Source organism: Mya arenaria, chromosome 3 (assembly GCF_026914265.1).
Source record: "Mya arenaria isolate MELC-2E11 chromosome 3, ASM2691426v1".
In the NCBI taxonomy this organism is placed as follows: Eukaryota; Metazoa; Mollusca; class Bivalvia; order Myida; family Myidae; genus Mya; species Mya arenaria.
In genome coordinates this window covers 58,621,814-58,639,765 of record NC_069124.1, presented here as the reverse complement: position 1 = coordinate 58,639,765, position 17,952 = coordinate 58,621,814, and the positions used below count along the sequence as shown (strand labels likewise).

The 17,952-nt window shown below is 35.7% G+C and overlaps 1 protein-coding gene across 3 annotated transcripts in view; it reads right to left on the bottom strand.

Annotated features, from left to right (window-relative positions):
• The window catches only part of LOC128228428 (tyrosine-protein kinase JAK2-like), a 44,895-nt gene extending 31,873 nt beyond the window's left edge, over positions 1 to 13,022 (bottom strand). For 2 of the 3 annotated variants that reach the window (XM_052939733.1, XM_052939732.1), the window contains exons 1-3: positions 12,905 to 13,022; positions 1,024 to 1,973; positions 656 to 769 (exon numbers count right to left, since the gene is read on the bottom strand). In XM_052939733.1, coding sequence (XP_052795693.1) covers positions 656 to 769; positions 1,024 to 1,962 — 1,053 coding nt within the window. In that variant the 5' untranslated portion in view covers positions 1,963 to 1,973; positions 12,905 to 13,022. The remainder of the gene's footprint in view (positions 1 to 655; positions 770 to 1,023; positions 1,974 to 12,904) is intronic. The other variant, XM_052939734.1, reaches the window with a different exon arrangement.
• Positions 13,023 to 17,952: the final 4,930 nt, after the last annotated feature.

The following is a 17,952-nucleotide window of genomic DNA, read 5'->3' as shown; positions in this document are numbered from 1 at the left end:
AGCTTTGCCTACAAACCAATGCTTCAAGAGGAATTCAGCCACAGGATGAGGAGAAGAACCTCTCATCATAGAACCCCACTTGCAGCACTGGAGACCAACTGCAACAACTAATCCTACCGAAATACTAGAAGTGGTTTCTTAATTAAATTTAGACTACGTATTTCAATCAATGCATTTAGTTAAAACTTTTCCATTATTTCTCGAAATATTTTTACCAAAAAGTAAGGATAGTAGGGCTTTTTCAAGAAAAAGTAGGGAAAAGTAGGAACCAAAAAAAATAGGGAAAGGTTGGAAAAGAAGGGCTGCTAGCTCTATAGGCAATTTCTTAACTAAGTGATAACTCGGCACCTACTTAACGCAGTTCCACACTGAACCCCAGGTGCACAACATAACATGCTTGGTAAAATGCCTTTAAAGTTTTGTGACTGGTTTCCAAACTTTTGCAGATACCCCGGACACAATTTTGCATGCTCTATAGCCTATTTTGTAACAACCGGTAAGTAAAGGGCCATAACTCTGTACAGGATGCTCACACACATCAGATTTTGTAATGAACGGACAGACAGACAAGGGCAAATGCATATGGCCCTAAAGAGTATAGCATAAAAAACATGTATGTTATCGCTTAACATTCCAATTATGAACAATATGTTACCTGGTATTGGGCCTGTGCTATAATTTGCACTTCAAACCAGTCCATTCCTTCAAATGTTAACTGCTGCAATTTAACCTCATAAATTTTCTGCAGAAAAATCTCACAGGAAGGTTTCTGGAAAATACTGAGCATTATAGTAAGCATTCCGATTGGTGACTAAATCAAATACAAGACCTTAGAATACTTTAAATAAACTACTGTTTTTATTATACATTTTCAAAATTTTGTCGTGGATATTAAAATCAATATCTTTCAGAGGAAATCTTAGAGTAACTAATCTTTACAGGAAGGATTCTCCAATATAAATAGCTTTACAGAACTGAAAGAAGGTCCACCAATATTGAATGAAGTTTCAATTCAAAACTCACCCCAGAAATGATTTTCAGCTTTGAGGAGTCCCCATTCAAATTTATCGCCAGCGATACTGCCGAAGAACTTTTCATCTTCAGTTCATTCGTATATCGTGTGTGGCCAGAAGTGTCACTTTCCTGCACTTGAATGTTTTTTAAATCCAGTTGATATGCGGAATAGGATTCTTCATAAAAGTCCTTGTCGCTCTGCAGTATGTGTTCTAAGAAAGACCGCATCAAGATGTCCGCAGGGTAACTGTCACTTGGGTGTTTATCCTGATAGTCTTTTAATTTATTTCGAATGCTACCTTCTAGAAATCTTTTGTCAATAAAATTTCTAGTTAGAGCAGGCGGAAAAAAGTCTTTCAAGCTGATAATTCTAAAGAAGTTTTCCACATTTTCTTCTGTCCCTGTATTTTGTGCAGAAATCCGCATCATTATCAAGATGACAAAGGCCCCAACACCGCGCGAGTCCTTGTCTTTTTCCTGACCCTTTAGGTACTTGAGGTCACCGTGCACATAGTCGTATTTTACTTGATAAAACAGATACTGCAAACAAGCACTGTACTGACTCAATATATCTCGACATTTCTCTTTTACAGGTACAAATCTCATTCTAAAACACAACTTTTTTTCTCCCAGATCAGGCAACTCACCAGGTGCAAGCCAAGTGTATCTACCATCCTGACTGTTATCAAAAGCCAGACCAAAACAGTCGACCACTGCTGGTGCTATCCTTTGAGTTTCAGCCAATGCTAGACAAACCTCCTCACAAGTGCTGCAGCCTCTAACTCGCTCAAAGCTTAGCTCCCTTTTTTCCCCATACATACCAACCTGAACCCCCTGAGAGAGGGACAGCATCGTAAACCCTGAACCACTGGACATCTCAGCATAGCTCAAATGCTGATTGACCTCAGAGTTGCCGCCAAACCACTTCAGCTTCATCTTTCTCTGCATCTACCATCAACCTACAAATGAAAATATAAACATGAACATCTATCCATTTAACAAACATGTACCCAAATGTGTCCTTATGAAAATTTTATGTAAATATTCACCATTTTTAGAATAATTATTTTAGTATAGCTATAAGGGTGCAGTATTGTTGGGTATAGTAATGTAACAAGGGTTCAGTCTTGCGTGGTTGAGTCATGTAGTAAGGGTACTGTATTTTGCGTTTGAGTGATGTAGTAAGGGGGCAGTATTGTGGGGTTAGGTTATGTATTTAAGTGAAGTCATCTTGGGTTGAGGCATGTAATTTGGGTGCAGTATTAATTGGTTAAGTCATGTAATTAATAAGGTTGCAGTGTTGTGGGGTTTAGTCATTATATTAGATTGCAGTATTAAAGGGTCGGGTCATGTTATTAGGGTGCAGTCTTGTGGGGTTTAGTCATTATATTAGAGTGCAGTATTAAAGGGTCGGATCATGTTATTAGGGTGCAGTCTTTTGGGGTTGAGTCATGTATTTAAGTGAAGTAATCTTGGGTTGAGGCATGTAATTTGGGTGCAGTATTAATTGGTTGAGTCATGTTATTAGGGTGCAGTGTTGTGGGGTTTAGTCATTATATTAGAGTGCAATATTAAAAGGTCGGATCATGTTATTAGGGTGCAGTCTTGTCGGGTTGAGTCGTGTTATAAGGGTCTTGTGGGGTTGAGCCATATTGTAAGGGTCTTGTGGGGTTGATTCATGTTGTAAGGGTCTTGTGGGTTTTAGTCATGTAGTTAGCATGCCGTCTTCTGGGGTTAAGTCATGTAAATAGGGTGCAGTCTTGTGGGTTTAAAAAGATGTAACTAGGGTGTAGTCTTGTTGGTTTGAGTCGTGTAGTATTAAATGTCTAAACTTAGCTGTTAAATCATTTATTGATGCGAAAGTAGTTACATTTGTATACTGGTCCTGTTGAAGATATAACGAAATGGTGTAATAGTTATTCCTGTTGATACGTTCTGTGGTTTTGGATAATTAAACATTGATTCTTGAACCATAATAATCATTGTTAATCAAGTGTTTATAGTACTGATTACATATTTAAGTTTTGGGACAAAGCAGTCCGATGTTTATATGTCGATTTAAGGCAGTGTGACTGAGCTTACTAGGGAAGAAGCCTAACAGTTCCAGCAGCCTAATTTCGATGACTTCCATGCTATCTTTAGGTCAAAATGGGTAGTGTTACTGTTTTAAGTCAATGGAGTGGACAAGGACAGCTACAGACATTTCGAGGGTCAGTCGTAAAGTTCCCGGATTGTCCTTATAAAATTCGCATTTTTTATTCAATCGTTTAAATACTCAGTGATGGATATAAATATATTTTTTATTGAAATTTATAAATATTGTTTAGGAGTTACGGAGCAGTTTGAAATATTACATACTTACAAACAACACATTAATGTATTTTCTCTCGAATCTTTAAAATTTGGCGCGTTAACGTCATAATTTTAGACATGACGTTAAAACGTATCTGGTGAATACTTCCGAAAATTTATGACTTCATATCTGTTATAACCATTGAGAAATCGCTAGTTGAGTATCACTACCCCGCAACAGTTGCAATGGAAAAAAATCACCGACGTCATTTTGTATGGAGCAACATGCAGTGAAATTTTGCGCAAGTGCAGGATTACCTCCTCCAGAAACATTTGAATTTATTGAAAAGGACACTAATAATCTAAGGGCCGATGATAAGCTTATGACAATTGACTTCCACGGATATGAGTGTCTGCAGCATCCTCCATACCCTGGTACAGTCCAAACCTGTCTCCCATGGATTTCAAGTTGTTCCCTAGGTTAAAGGGTGAGCTTCGAGGCCGGAATTTCAAATCGCTACTGAAACTGGCGATTGCTGCACGAACGCATATCCGGGGATACGACCCGATGTGGTTCAGAGATGTTTTTGATGAGTGGGTAGAGAAACACCGAAAATATGTCCGTGGTTGCGGGGAATATTTAGAAAAGGTGTAACGTCTAACGTGACGTCGCATTATTTTCGCTGTGCAAAGTGCTCCGTGTTGTTCATGGTTATGTGTAATAGGGTGATGCTATTTTTTAGTATGATAATGTTGTTTGTTTCCTGTTAAATTTGCAACACCACTTCCAAATACATTTGTCTATCGTACTGTTGTATTATTTTGGTTTTAAAGTAAAGAGTTTTGATATCATAAGCAGTGTCCGGGCCCTCGTATATACAGAATATTCATAATGTTTATCTCATTACATTCAAAGTCTGATAAAGCCCACTGGAATTTTGTATAAAATACAAGCTTCATTGCTTGATTTTGGACATTCAGACATATATTTGTTTTTATAAATCAATTTGGAAATTGAATTAAATGACATTTTAGGATGTTATATTGAAAAAATCATACAAGTGAGACCACGCATTGTTCATTTTGAATACTAAATACGTCAAATCAGGGTTTATCCATTAAGAATTTGAAACTGGAAGTATGAACTTCCTGTCCATCAATATTGTAAGTTTTTCACTGAAATCCGGAAGTTTAAGTCTTTCATATACAATATTGCATTTCCACTACTTTTCATATTGTATGTTAAAAATCAAATAATATACAGCTATAACTTGCCAAATTCCCAGATTTATATTATATGAATTAATTTTACTTCAAGACCGATTGAATTTGTGCCCATAAAGATAATATTGACACCAGGTTTTCATATTTTGAGCTTCCAAGCAATTATCTTTGGAAGTTTTCTTCAAAATTATAGAAGTTTTTTGTACTTCCAAGGAATCAATTTTGGAAGTTTTGACGCATTTTTAAGGAAAAAATATAATTCCAAACCCTCTTTAACGGAAGCCCTGGTCAATATGAAATTACATTTTTTAATCGTCAGTCCAACTGTCCCGATTGGTAAATTTTGACTAGGTCTGACTAAATTTGTAATGGGGACGTTCTGTCTGATCAACAGTTTTCACCTCCAGATGTAAAAAATAGTGGAGATCTAATCTTTATCAATAATCAAACACCACTTAAAAGTAAGAACAAATATTTGTTTAATACAACATCGCGTTTTATCAATCATTATATTGTCAAATAACCATTTGTTTTCGAACCCGATGTCTTATGTACTGTGTAGATGTCGGAATGCATGAACCACACATAGTAAAGCACTTTGCAGCATTTGATTCCCTTTGCAATACGTTACCAAATAATGTATATTAATGTGTATATATCACGCAAAGTTTAAGAAAATCTTAAATGATACACCTTTTTCATAAACATTGGAATTATTTAAAGGATAGTTCCAAATGTTCCAAACAAAAATCTTATCCTTCGGAACATGACTTTGTTATACAATTCCCAATTCTGGGAACAGTAGCACATTGCCATCAAATCGACTAATAAAAATTGTCATTATGATTCAGTGCAAGTGTAAAAAATGGCATTGTAAGAATTAAGTTTTGGAGCAAAATATGGCAAAAATAACTTGTGAATATTTCCATACCTTTTTATTCCTTGTCAATATGAAATTAACAACAAAGGCTTAGTAAAAACAAGATTTATAACAAAAATTGTCCCACTGGCAAATATTCTTTTGGACAAACAAAATATCGGAGGCTGTCGGTCCGAATGGCCAACTCTTTTTTTAACTTTTGCGATGTCTGTGACATGCGACAAAAACATATCAATTATACAACTAGCTTATTAAAATTTTAGTTTTTTTAATCATGGAACCTGTATGGAACATAAATAAAGACAATTTGGTTACTGTGAAATCATTAATGTTCGTGGGACATTAATGTTCGTGGTTTTCATGGGTTTGGTGAACCACGAGTTCAAGATCACGAAATATTGACCATTTATTCACCTTTTGCAAGTTTCAGTATTCGATTTTTTCTTTCATGAAATATTTAATCGATTACATTGACTGTTTACTCAAGTATACGCACCTTCTCAGTGTTTTCAGTTTGCAAATTTCTTAATTAGTAATTAATGGCTTTGCCTATCTATATCTTTGATCAGAGTGCATCTTCTTTTATGACCTTAATTTCCAATTAAATCGATAATTGACGTTTGTATATGCACTAATTCGCATGTTGTTCCACTATAGCGAGTGTCATAAACAGTGTGACGTAGTAGACGGAAATCATGTGCCCAGAACCAGTGGCGTAGCTACCTATAGCCATTGTAGGCCTGGACCTACAGTTTTTTTTGAAATGACAAAATGAAAAAAACTCAAAATGCAATAAATGTTATATATATGATGTAATTTTATCAAAAGCAAGCCTGGTGTTTACTTAAACTATATATGTGCTCGGTGTATTGCTTGATTTTATTCTAATCATTGCACATATATTAAAGCTTTTGTAATGTGCATATAAAATAAATGAAATTGCCCTTTTGTTTCTCTCCTGGAATGCTCCCAAATTGCACTATTTTGCTTCTAATTTAGAAAGAAATCTTTGGGGTCGGTATCTCCAATCTAACCTAGAACCATCAGGCCTACAGTACACGTTTTTTTAGGCCTATCTACGCCCCTGAGCACGTGGAGATTATGCAGATGACTTACTAGGACGATCGCAGTTTCGGGCCACGCATTTAAGTACCCACGAAATGTAAATTTTCGGAAAACCACTAAATTTCATGCCAACAAATATAAATGATTTCACAGTAATTCATTTTTGTATTATTAATCCAATTCACTTTGGCCGTTTTAAACGCAGACAATGACAGCAGTCAAAATAAATTAGAACGATATCTGTTGTTGATATGGACCTGAGAGTAAACTAATGATTATTAACCGTCGAGAAAATGGTGCGCCAATTTCAAACTTTTAACAGAACTAAATGTAGAAGGTCTGAGTTTAGCAACGACATTTCTCGGGGTTTTGGTTTTTATTTACTGTGGTAATTGAAACCTATAAACATAACATATATTATAGAAAACTATAAACATACTATATTTAAATACAACACAAGACAAATGTTAAAAAGACATAATACGGGGTACAATACAATAACCACGCCCGTGTAATGGAACACAATTTAAATACAAATGTGTTTAGTTGTTTAGATATTATTTTAATACAAACTACTAAGACAACTCACCAGGATATGATGCAAAGTACTAAATTGAAAATATATTTGAACAGTTTTGTGCTAAACCGTAAGATAAGCCCAAACGAAAATGCCGCCAAACTTTACAGTTTGACGTTCAAGTAATGAATGATTAGAGGAAAACATAGGTTAGTCTGGTGCAGTGATGATATAAATATCGACCAATGACATTGTAAATTAAATATATAAAACCTTTTTAAGATATCACCCCATACAGAACATTGTACATACATGAAGATTACATGGACTGAAAGAATGACAATTACATGGACAGCACAAGTGACAAAACAAAACGGACTGCTGGGGTGGAGTTGACCTGTCTACACACTCCCCCACTTTATTTAAAATGTCTCCGACATTTCTGGCTGTAAATTATAAATAAACATGTAGTGTGAAGTGTATAATATTCCTAAGAAAATGATGGCGGGCCTTGTAGTATCCGAAAAACTAATGATATTAAATGTATGTAACTCTGAAAAAAGGCATGTGAACTAATATAACACAAGTTTTACAAATAAATATGAGAACAACTAAATGAGAAAAAAGTTTCTCACTGAAATAAATGCATTAGCATAAATTATTTTGCGATAATTAATGAATACATAAAGTACAGGGTTGTCAAGCCCTAGATGTACCATTAACCAGGATTTCTGAAAATCACCTTTGTAGCAAGGAAATAGCAATTGTTGTACAAGAAGTTAGGTAAAAAAATACTAGAAGCGCCGCAATGCGACGAAACCAGGTTTTTGTTATGGGCAATCAGAAATTATAGCCAATTAATTTGTTGTATGAGCAAGTTCAATCTGCAGCTTCATATAAGCTATATTCACACTAAGATTCATCACTATCCATCAATTCTAACTAAGTTGTTGGGCAGAAAAACATTTTTCTATTTTTAGGAACAGTGACCTTGACCCCAATTCCCAAGCTAGCTCTTCACATAAGCTACCTTCGCTCTAAGTTTCATCAATATCTATCAATGCTAATTAAAGTTATAGGGCAGGAACCATTTTTTCTATTTTTAGTAACAGTGACCTTGACCCCACCCCACTCAAAAGAAATTTCAAGCTTGCTCTTCACATAAGCTACTAGTACCTACACACAAAATTTCGTCAATATCTATCAATCCTAACTAAAGTAATTGGGCGGAAACCATTTTTCAATTTTTTAGTAACAGTGACCTTGACCTTAGCTCCACCCCCTTCAAAAGCAATCCCAAGCTAGCTCTGTACATAAGCTACCTACACACTTAGTATTATCAATATCTATCAATGCTAACTAAAGTTATTGGGCGGACACCATTTTAATTTTTTTAGTAACAGTGACCTTGACCTTAGCCCCACCCCCCCTCAAAAGCAATGCCAAGCTAGCTATTTACATAAGCTACCCACACACCAAGTTTAATCAATATCTATCAAGGCTATCAAAAGTTATTTGGCAAAAACATTTTTTCTATTTCAATTAACAGTGACATTGACCGTAGCCCCTCCCCACTTAAAAGCAATCCCAAGCTAGCTCTTAACATGCTACCTACACACCAAGTTTCATCAATATCTGTCAATCCTAACTAAAGTTATTGGGCGGAAACCATTTTTCTATTTTTCGTAATAGTGACCTTGACCTTAGCCCCTCCCCACTCAAAAGCAATCCCAAGCTAGCTCTTCACATAAGCTACCTACACACTATTTTTCTATTTTAGTGACAGGCGACCTTGACCTTAGACCCACCCACCCTCAAAAGCATTTCCAAGCTAGCTCTGTACATAAGCAACCTACACACCAAGTTTCATCAATATCGGTCAATGCTAACTAAAGTTATTGGGCAGAAACCATTTTTCTATTTTAAGTAACAGTGACCTGGACCATTTTTCTATTTAAAGTAATAGTGACCTTGACCTTAGCCCCTCCCTACTCAAAAGCAATCCCAAGCTAGCTCATCACATAAGCAACTTTCACACCAAGTTTCATCAATATCGGTCAATGCTAACTCAAGTTATTGGGCAGAAACCATTTTTCTATTTTTAGTAACAGTGACCTTGACCTTAGCCCCTCCCCCTCAATAGCAATCCCAAGCTATCTCTTCCCATAAGCTACCTACACACCAACTTTCGTCAATATATATCAATCCTAACTAAAGTTATTGGGCAGAAACCATTTTTCTATTTTTAGTAACAGGCGACCTTGACCTTAGCCCCACCACCCTCTAAAGCAATCCCAAGCTAGCCCGACGAAATCTTGGAAGCATGTATGCATCTTTTTGGTACGGGAATTCAGCATACGGAAGTCGATGCAAAATCGCAGGGATCCATCTTTTTTACGAACTAAAACAACATTGGAAGAAAAGGGGCTTTGGATTTCACGGATGGCGCCACAATCCAACATATCTTTGATGTGCTGCCGGACTTCCTCATACATACCAGGAGAACCAGTGGAAAATATGTTTTTTCCAGTTTCCAAGAACCTGGCGAATACAAAGAAGCTGATCGGAGGACATGTTCACCGTGTCAATCTAAACACCAAGATCATCAACACAATTATCAGAGGGTGTAGATGAAGGAGAACAACAACGCAAACGTCAGACTTCGGCCGAATAAAAATGGGCCTAGTGTTCATGTTACAAACTCTGACAGGGATTTTAGCAAACTTACCGTTCTGGGGGACAGAAAGTACTTGTGGTCTAACAAGACATGGAGAATCAATGTCACAGTTCTCTGTTACAATTTTCTGAATGTTGCTACCAAGACCTCTGGCAATACCGATAATGGTCACAGTCTTATTTGGTTTTAGTTCAATACTGTGCTCATCAGTGGACTTAACAGAGACAGGGTGACACACTAGCGTATTGAATGCGAATTGCCAAACCTCTGACACAGTGTTCGCGGAGGCGGCCACCACCGGCTTACAACACCGAATGATATTAGTTCCCAAGATAACATGACAAGTTTGGTTACTCTCTATATCTGATACTACTAAAAGGGGGACTGGTAATTCTTAATTAAAATCAGGGATAGCTACAGCAACTTCAATGTAGCCTTGTATGTCCAAGGTATGGCCACTGGCTACAGAAACGTTTAAATCAACTCAAAAATTGTTAACATCAAAAAGTTGATCAGGTAGGGACTGGTAAAAAGAATTTGAATTAGTTGAAACCATGGACCCTTTGTCAAGTAGACCTGTTGTAGAAACATGGTGTATAAAAACAGAGCAAGTGTTTTAATCACCAGCAATGCGATCTCTCAAAGTCGAACAATGGGGAATATTAACTTTAGAAGAACAATCAATGCGGCCATCATCGGGAACCACCTCTGGGCGGCCAGTAGCAGAGCGGAAGCTAGTTTGGGTGACAGGTAAGCTACTGGCTACCCGCGAACTACTGTATGTTGCCACTGTAACCACCTCTCCCACGCCACTGCTTGTTGTCGCAAGTTGGGCCTGTCTGCGACTTAAAAGGTGGAGGTCCGAGGATGGACTGAGGGTTGCGGTTTACTAAAATTGGGTGGGGGATATAAAAAAACGGGGAGGGGGGGGGGGCTCGACACTGATATATTATCGAACCGCTAAACGAGCAAATTGAATTTCTTATCAACACTAGACTGAACACTGCTAACCTTGTTGTTAATTCGCTGTTCTAATTCAATAAATTGCTGCTGGATGTCAGGGGTAGACACCTGAGCATTCATATAGGGTTTCGACTTGGGATTAGGAGGTTGTGTAATCTCCCGCTCCACCTGCCGGATATCCCGCAAAAATAATCATAGTCGGGTGAGGCATCCAACTTATGACGAGTACTACTCTTTAAAGAATCAGAAATGAGTCCTGACCATAATCACATAAAAGTTCGTTTCGACCGGACCTAGGAACCTGACCGCCTGCAAAAGCTAATTCAAGTATAGATTCAATACGACACCCGAAAGCAGTGACAGACTCGTCATGCTTCTGAGTAGCATTGAAGAACTCGCGCATAAAAACACCTTGTCTGGCTGGATCTGCAAAGTTGACTCTAAGTTTCCTGAAAACAGTATCTATTGTGGCATTATCGCCAAGAGAAACAAGAAGACCCCTAGCAGTACCACGCAGCGAAGTTCTGATTGACTGAAGGACCTGAGTCTCTGACAAAGTAGTATCTCTACGAAGACAACGTGCTTCATGCTGCCACTCATAATAACTAATCTCATCTTTTCGGTACTGGTTCATTCTCAGAAAACAATGGAATTTTGGGAGGTCTATAACTACCATCTGTACTAGGGGGTTATGTGAAATAAGATGGTGTGGAAGCACTATCGGTATTCACAAAGAAAGGTATGACGTGGGGTATATGGTCAGCCTGTGCTGTAGGGGTTATTGTAGAAGGTCTGAGTTTAGCAACGACACTTCTCGGGGTTCTGGTTCTTTATCTATCGTGGTAATTGAAACCTATAAACATAACATATATTATAGAAAACAATAAACATAATATATTTAAATACAACTAAAGACATATGTTAAAAAGACATAATACAGGCAGTGATTTTTTACTAACAATTTGACGCCGGATATCGGCCTATTTACAATCGCCAAAAAACGCTAAAAATTCACAAAAATATGAAAAAGAATTCACAATTCCCAAAAGCTACTTGTGAACAAAGTGTTTTTCTATTAAATCAGCGTACAAACTCGTAAAAGTTGTGTAAAACCTTGAAGATTTTAGTCAAAATATTTACCGATCGGCGATTGCGAATTCGCATATATATATAGAATACCGTATGACGGCTTTTATCGATACCCGATCAAGTAAGTAAAGCGCTCGGTCACGCGGAGCAAAAGGACAGAGCAAAATTTGTAAACAAATTGATATTTATCGGCAAAATGTCAAGAAATGGCAAGTATTATCAGAAAAATTAAAAAAGATCCACGCTGCCGGTACACCAACAATATTTTCCGCCTTTTAACAGATGACATTTACAAATGACCGTGGTGATTCTCAATCTGTCATCAGTTCACTTTCGTGTACCTCATATCATGCGTGTAACTTCAACATGATCTAGATGACAAAACCTTAGAACGTCTTGTTGACAGTTTCAAAAGATACAGGAATAGGAAGTTGTAAATCAAGAATCTACAAAACTGTTATCTGTAGCACTTTGCATTTCATAAATATGCAACTATCAAAGTTTCTTTGTTGTCTTTTATCCTTCTAATGTTAATACAGACACTAAATCAGGCTGTATGTTTGAGTATAACACTATTATATTTAAGAATTAAGATTTTAATGTTTTGTTAATTTTTCACAATTTTAAACTTTAACGCGCTAAAATTTCATAAAAGAAAAGGCATTTTTGACAGGGTACAATACAATAACCACACCCGTGTAATGAAACACAATAGAAATACAAATGTGTTTAATTATTTAGATATTATTTTAATACAAACTTCTAAAACAACTCACCAGGATATGATGCGATATATTAAATTGAAATTACATTTGAACAGTTTTGTAATAAACCGTAAAGCGTAACATAAGCCAAAACGAAGATGCCGCCATGATATAAATATCGACCAATGAAATTAAATATATAAAACCTGTTTAAGATATCAACCCATACAGAACATTGTACATACATGAAGATTAAATGGACTGATCGAATGACAATTACATGGACAGCACAAGTGACCAAACAAAACGGACTGCTGTGGGTGGAGTTGACCTGTCTACATAAGTTTGGTAGAAATAAATAAATATCATACCTAGAACAATTCATTTTTTAGCCTTTAGGATTAATTATTATTATTTCATTTGTAGTATTCATGTTGAATGAGCCAAAATTGGACGATGCAGCAAATATAATAACTTACATAAATTGGACATTTGTGCATCAAGTCTCATGTCCAAAACGATTCTTATTTTCACCTGGAATAAGGATTATTGTTCTTGTCCCGGTTTTGGTGACAGTAAGAAACAACGATGCAAAACTTCCTTGTTCTAACTCCCGTCTACCATCCGTACCGAATTAGAGTACAAAATTTTATAATGTTCCCATACAAAATGTTCATTGTGGCAGAGACCTATAAACCATAGGTCCGTAACAGTGTCGAGAAGAATTATGTAAAACATGAAAATAAATGAATATCTAAAAAGAAAGAAAAATACAATTCATGTATATTATACTGCGCTGACTGGAAACTTCAAAAAAATTAATATTTTCAAAAGGCCGACAACCAAATTATTTTTTTCACTAAATATAAATCAACCGCTTGATATAGTGAATGAACATAAATATCTAAGTGTGCAGTTTAGTTGAACAGGTTCTTTTTATATAAAAAAAATAAATAGATGTTACATCGCTGGCAAATAGAGTAGCTACAATAATGAGCGATCAGGGATACATTTTTTTTATTACTTTGACATTTCTTATGTATCCCTGTACAGTAACGCTACAACTCTCTACCATTTAACACTGGTTGAAAGAATATATAGTAAGATTATGCATCGATTTTGAAAAATAATGACAAAATTGTTTAATATATACCCGACAGTAATCTAAACTGGATTGAATTTGTCATTAGAGTCGTTATTTTCACATTAATATATTCTGGGTCACGAATACCGTTTATAATGTTCACAACCTGTCAGATTTGTCCCGGATTTACAGATATAGGGGTACTTGATAAACAATCGACACATGTAAGTGTCTTATGATACCTGAACATGTTTTTTGGGCATAATGACATAAATAGATATGTGTTTAATAGTAGGCAATACTAATTTCCTGGAAATTTGAATTTATAACGGAAATAATTTCAAAATTGTGGCCGTGAGGATTCTCTGCGTAAGGACCGTTCGCTATTTTTTGCTGGGATGGTGGACATCAAAAGACTCGTTGACGGCCATTTAGATGGACTAGCAACTAGAGCAACTTCTAGTCTCCTCAGAAATTCTAAGTAAAAGATTCAATCTACCTATCGATCTCCAAATAGACTAATCCGAAGGAATAGTAAAACCAATTTTCATTTACGGCACAGAAATTTGGGGTAACGGGAATTATGATTTCATAAACTTAGAGTTCAGCTGAATTTTTTTAAAGAATATTCTCAAATTAAAAAGTTCAACTCCAAATTATTTAGTTTACGGCCAAACTGGAACAACACCAGTGACGCTAAATATAGAAGAGAATATGATCCCATAGTAATTGTTTAATAATATGGTATTACTACTTCTACTACTACAACTGCTTCTGCTTCTGCTGCTGCTGCTGCTGCTGCTGCTGCTGCTGATGATGATGATGATGATGATGGTAACGATGACGACGACGACGAAGACAATAATAATAATAATAATAATAATAATAATAATAATAATACTATCATCGCTGATATATAAATGCATTTACAAAACAGTTCAAATTTTACCTCCTAATAAGAATTCGATATACAATATAAAGTGTGGATTTATAAGAATTTGGGATTATGAACAAGATGTAAATCCTTAACGGCTTAAACTTGCGGTAAAGTGCAAGCTCAAAAATTATTCTTAACCACTGTGATACTCCCTTATTGAAAATAATAGCAACAGTCAATTTTATAAAATCTTCAAAACGTCATTTGGCTATGAGAAGTATCTTCATTCAACACCAATCTCATTATTATGTCCACTTATCAAGTTAAGAACAAGAAAACAAACTACCAATAGAAACGGGTAATGGGAATAGAATACCAGTCAATGAAAGGAAATGCCAAACCTGTAAGAAACTTGGGAATGAATTCCATTTTTATTCGAGTGTATTATTTTTGATAACGAATGTAAGCAGCATATAAAACCATATTTTAAAAGATATCAGATATATATGTATACTTTATAGCATGTTGTGCATGCATATGAGTGAATAAATGTATTGACTTGACTTGTCTTGCTATTGGGAAATTAACGACACGTTTAGCGATACTGAAGCAATCAGCTGTCATCAAAGAATAGTGGAGTTAAGTATAACAACGACTGTACGTGCAAACTGCAGACGACTAAATAAGATTTTATCACATTTGTTAAAAGATCAAAAGATTAAGTTGTTTAGTCAAAAATAAGATGCAGCTGAAGCAGTTATGAATCATATCTTCTTCATATTTCTCTTAACACACATGTCAGAGCAAATTCAACATCGTACTCTTTTGGAAAAAAGAACCCTGCGTTAAGGTCATTCAATGCCCACTGGTTCAAATTACATTAGTGGCTGCACTATGGTGAGATATAAATATACTAACGTATAAAAATACTGTTTCAAAGAATTGATGTGAATCCCGAAAGTGCGTTAAAATGCGTTTAAATCAGCCCATCATCACCAATGCAAATTACCTTCCGACCGCATGCATTTATAAGTATTTTTTATGTATATTGTTCATCTTATAATGCAAATAATACAAACAGTATTATACATGTATGCACAGATCTAGAACACTATCTTAATGGCACAGACGCACCGAAACTGCAGTTTATGCAATAAAGCTATAATCAATGTAAATTTTGCCAGATTGTCGTAACGTAACATAGACAATGAGTACATAGTGGTGAGTTCTATGCTTCAATATGCATAAAATCTGTATTACAGACAACAAAAACTATGTGGAAATGCGCATATTATAATTTTTTAGCATATGAATTGCTGTTTCGATACTTAAAGACATCGTCATGTAAATTAAGGTCAATTCTGTCATTGTGGCCGGCATATATGTTTAGATTTATCATCAATGGTTTTTGTTTTTCATATAATGCATTTTGTTCGAAGAAATACAAACGCTTGGATCATTTATCATTGGAACTTGCACTCTGACAAACATATCATTAAAAATGAAAACAGAATTGATCATTATTTGTTTGGAGTTGGTAACTATTGTTAAAGGTAAATATGTGAACTACATAACATATGTTTTGTATATACTATAAATGTGTTTATATCTCAGAGTAATTAATAGTTAAGACACAAGTTCCATGACATGATGGAAACTTTAGTTGCATGATAATAACATGTTTTCAAAAAAAACTCAACATTGGCTGTAAATGTACTAAACAATTCACACAAAACAATTCTCTATACAATTTTACGGGCGTAATTAATAGTTTGGACAAAAGTTCCATGGCACTTGCATGAATATTACATGTTTTGAAAAAGAAGTGATCATAACATTGGCTGTAAATGTACTTAACAATACACGTTTTCTATACAACTTTACGGTATTCTTTTCGCTTAGCTTGTTCCCTAGTTTCCATTTTATTCTTGATAATCGGGCGTAACATGGTATCTATATATATTTTATATCAGGATGGGCTGACGGCTTTTGTAGTGACAAATCGTTTGGAAACTATCCTCATATGGACTGCAACAAGTTCATCCAATGTGGTCCAGATGGCGAGGTTATTATCCAGTGTCCCGGTAATCTACACTACGACGTAGTAAACGATAAATGCAATTGGCCGAAAATTGCCGGTTGTTCATTCAGATCCAGCTTAACTACCCGGCCAACGTCAATAAAAGCTATTTCTTCAACATCATTCAGAAACATCAGTCCAACGCACACATCATCCAGACGTTTGGTACCCTCAATAGCTCAGATTTCGTCCACAAGAGGGACGCCGACAAAATCGACATCAACAAGAACAAGAGAAAAATCTTCATCTGAAAGACCAACGCCAAATCTTTCTTCTTCAATAATCGAATTACCACCAAGCATCCGTTCCTCGACCCCAGTATTGCCAACACGATCGGCTGCAATGCGAACCTCCTCTGCTTCTTCACCATCTTCCTCGAGAAATATCCAGCCTTCATCATCCCAGTCAGGATCAATGCCTTCAAGTTCAACTGGCTGCTTTGAACCAGGTTAGAAAAATGTTGTTTACATGCTTACCGGTATTCATTATGCTATTGCTTCGATTGCCAGCATTACTTGATTTCAAAAACGACATCAAAGAAACGAGTGATGATCGTACACAGCAAAAACGATAATGACATACAATTAAATTTGACAAGTTTTAAAGAAATACTGAAAAGTAGCTGCGATTGCCTGCTTGTGAGACTTGATATCTAACAAGAAAAAAATGTTACCCTTTCCTCGACAGGAATTCATTTTCGCTGAAGACGAATAATTAAGCTGATAATCTGGTCTAATAGCTATACCATAAACCAATTCATTTTACTAAACTTTATAGATTTCTTTTTACAAAATACATACATTTAATTGTTTTATTAAGTTTGTACCTTTTAAATCAAATATGTTTTAACGTCAAACAAGTCACAACTTAAATGCACAAAATTATTATTGTTCATAGGGACAGTGCAGTTCTTGTTATGCGTATCTACGGGTGGCGCCCTCCAGGAATGTGAACTTCATAGCATTGAAACGCTGATGGACGAAGCACTGGCTTTGTTGTTGGAGTATGATGATGGGGAACCATAGCGTTCTCGTCGCAGCTTTATGAAGTATAAGGACTGTATGAGGAATTAAACTAGTGGAAAATGGATTTGTACAGTACATACTTAAATAAAACTCTACTTTTTGTCACAACGATTGTTATTTCTGATTTATTTTACTAACAAGAAAGGACAAAAGAAATAACAACATTTAACATATGTATTTGGTAAACAGTGAACATAAAGTTTGTTGTGGGAATTTTTGACATTTAGGAAACAAGTTTAGTCTATATATATATGGTCACTGTGGCTTTTCAGTCTTTGAATGGTATCATATTTATTATATTGTAAGTATAAATAAAGTTGGGACAAGTGTGAGGTTGTGTACTCATAATCTATTTTAATTCCCCAGTGTTTTTATTGACCGTTTTGAAGGTGGTAATCCCGTCATTTATTGATACAGATATTTTGATGCGTGTGTGGTATTTGTGTAATGTCTGTACGCTT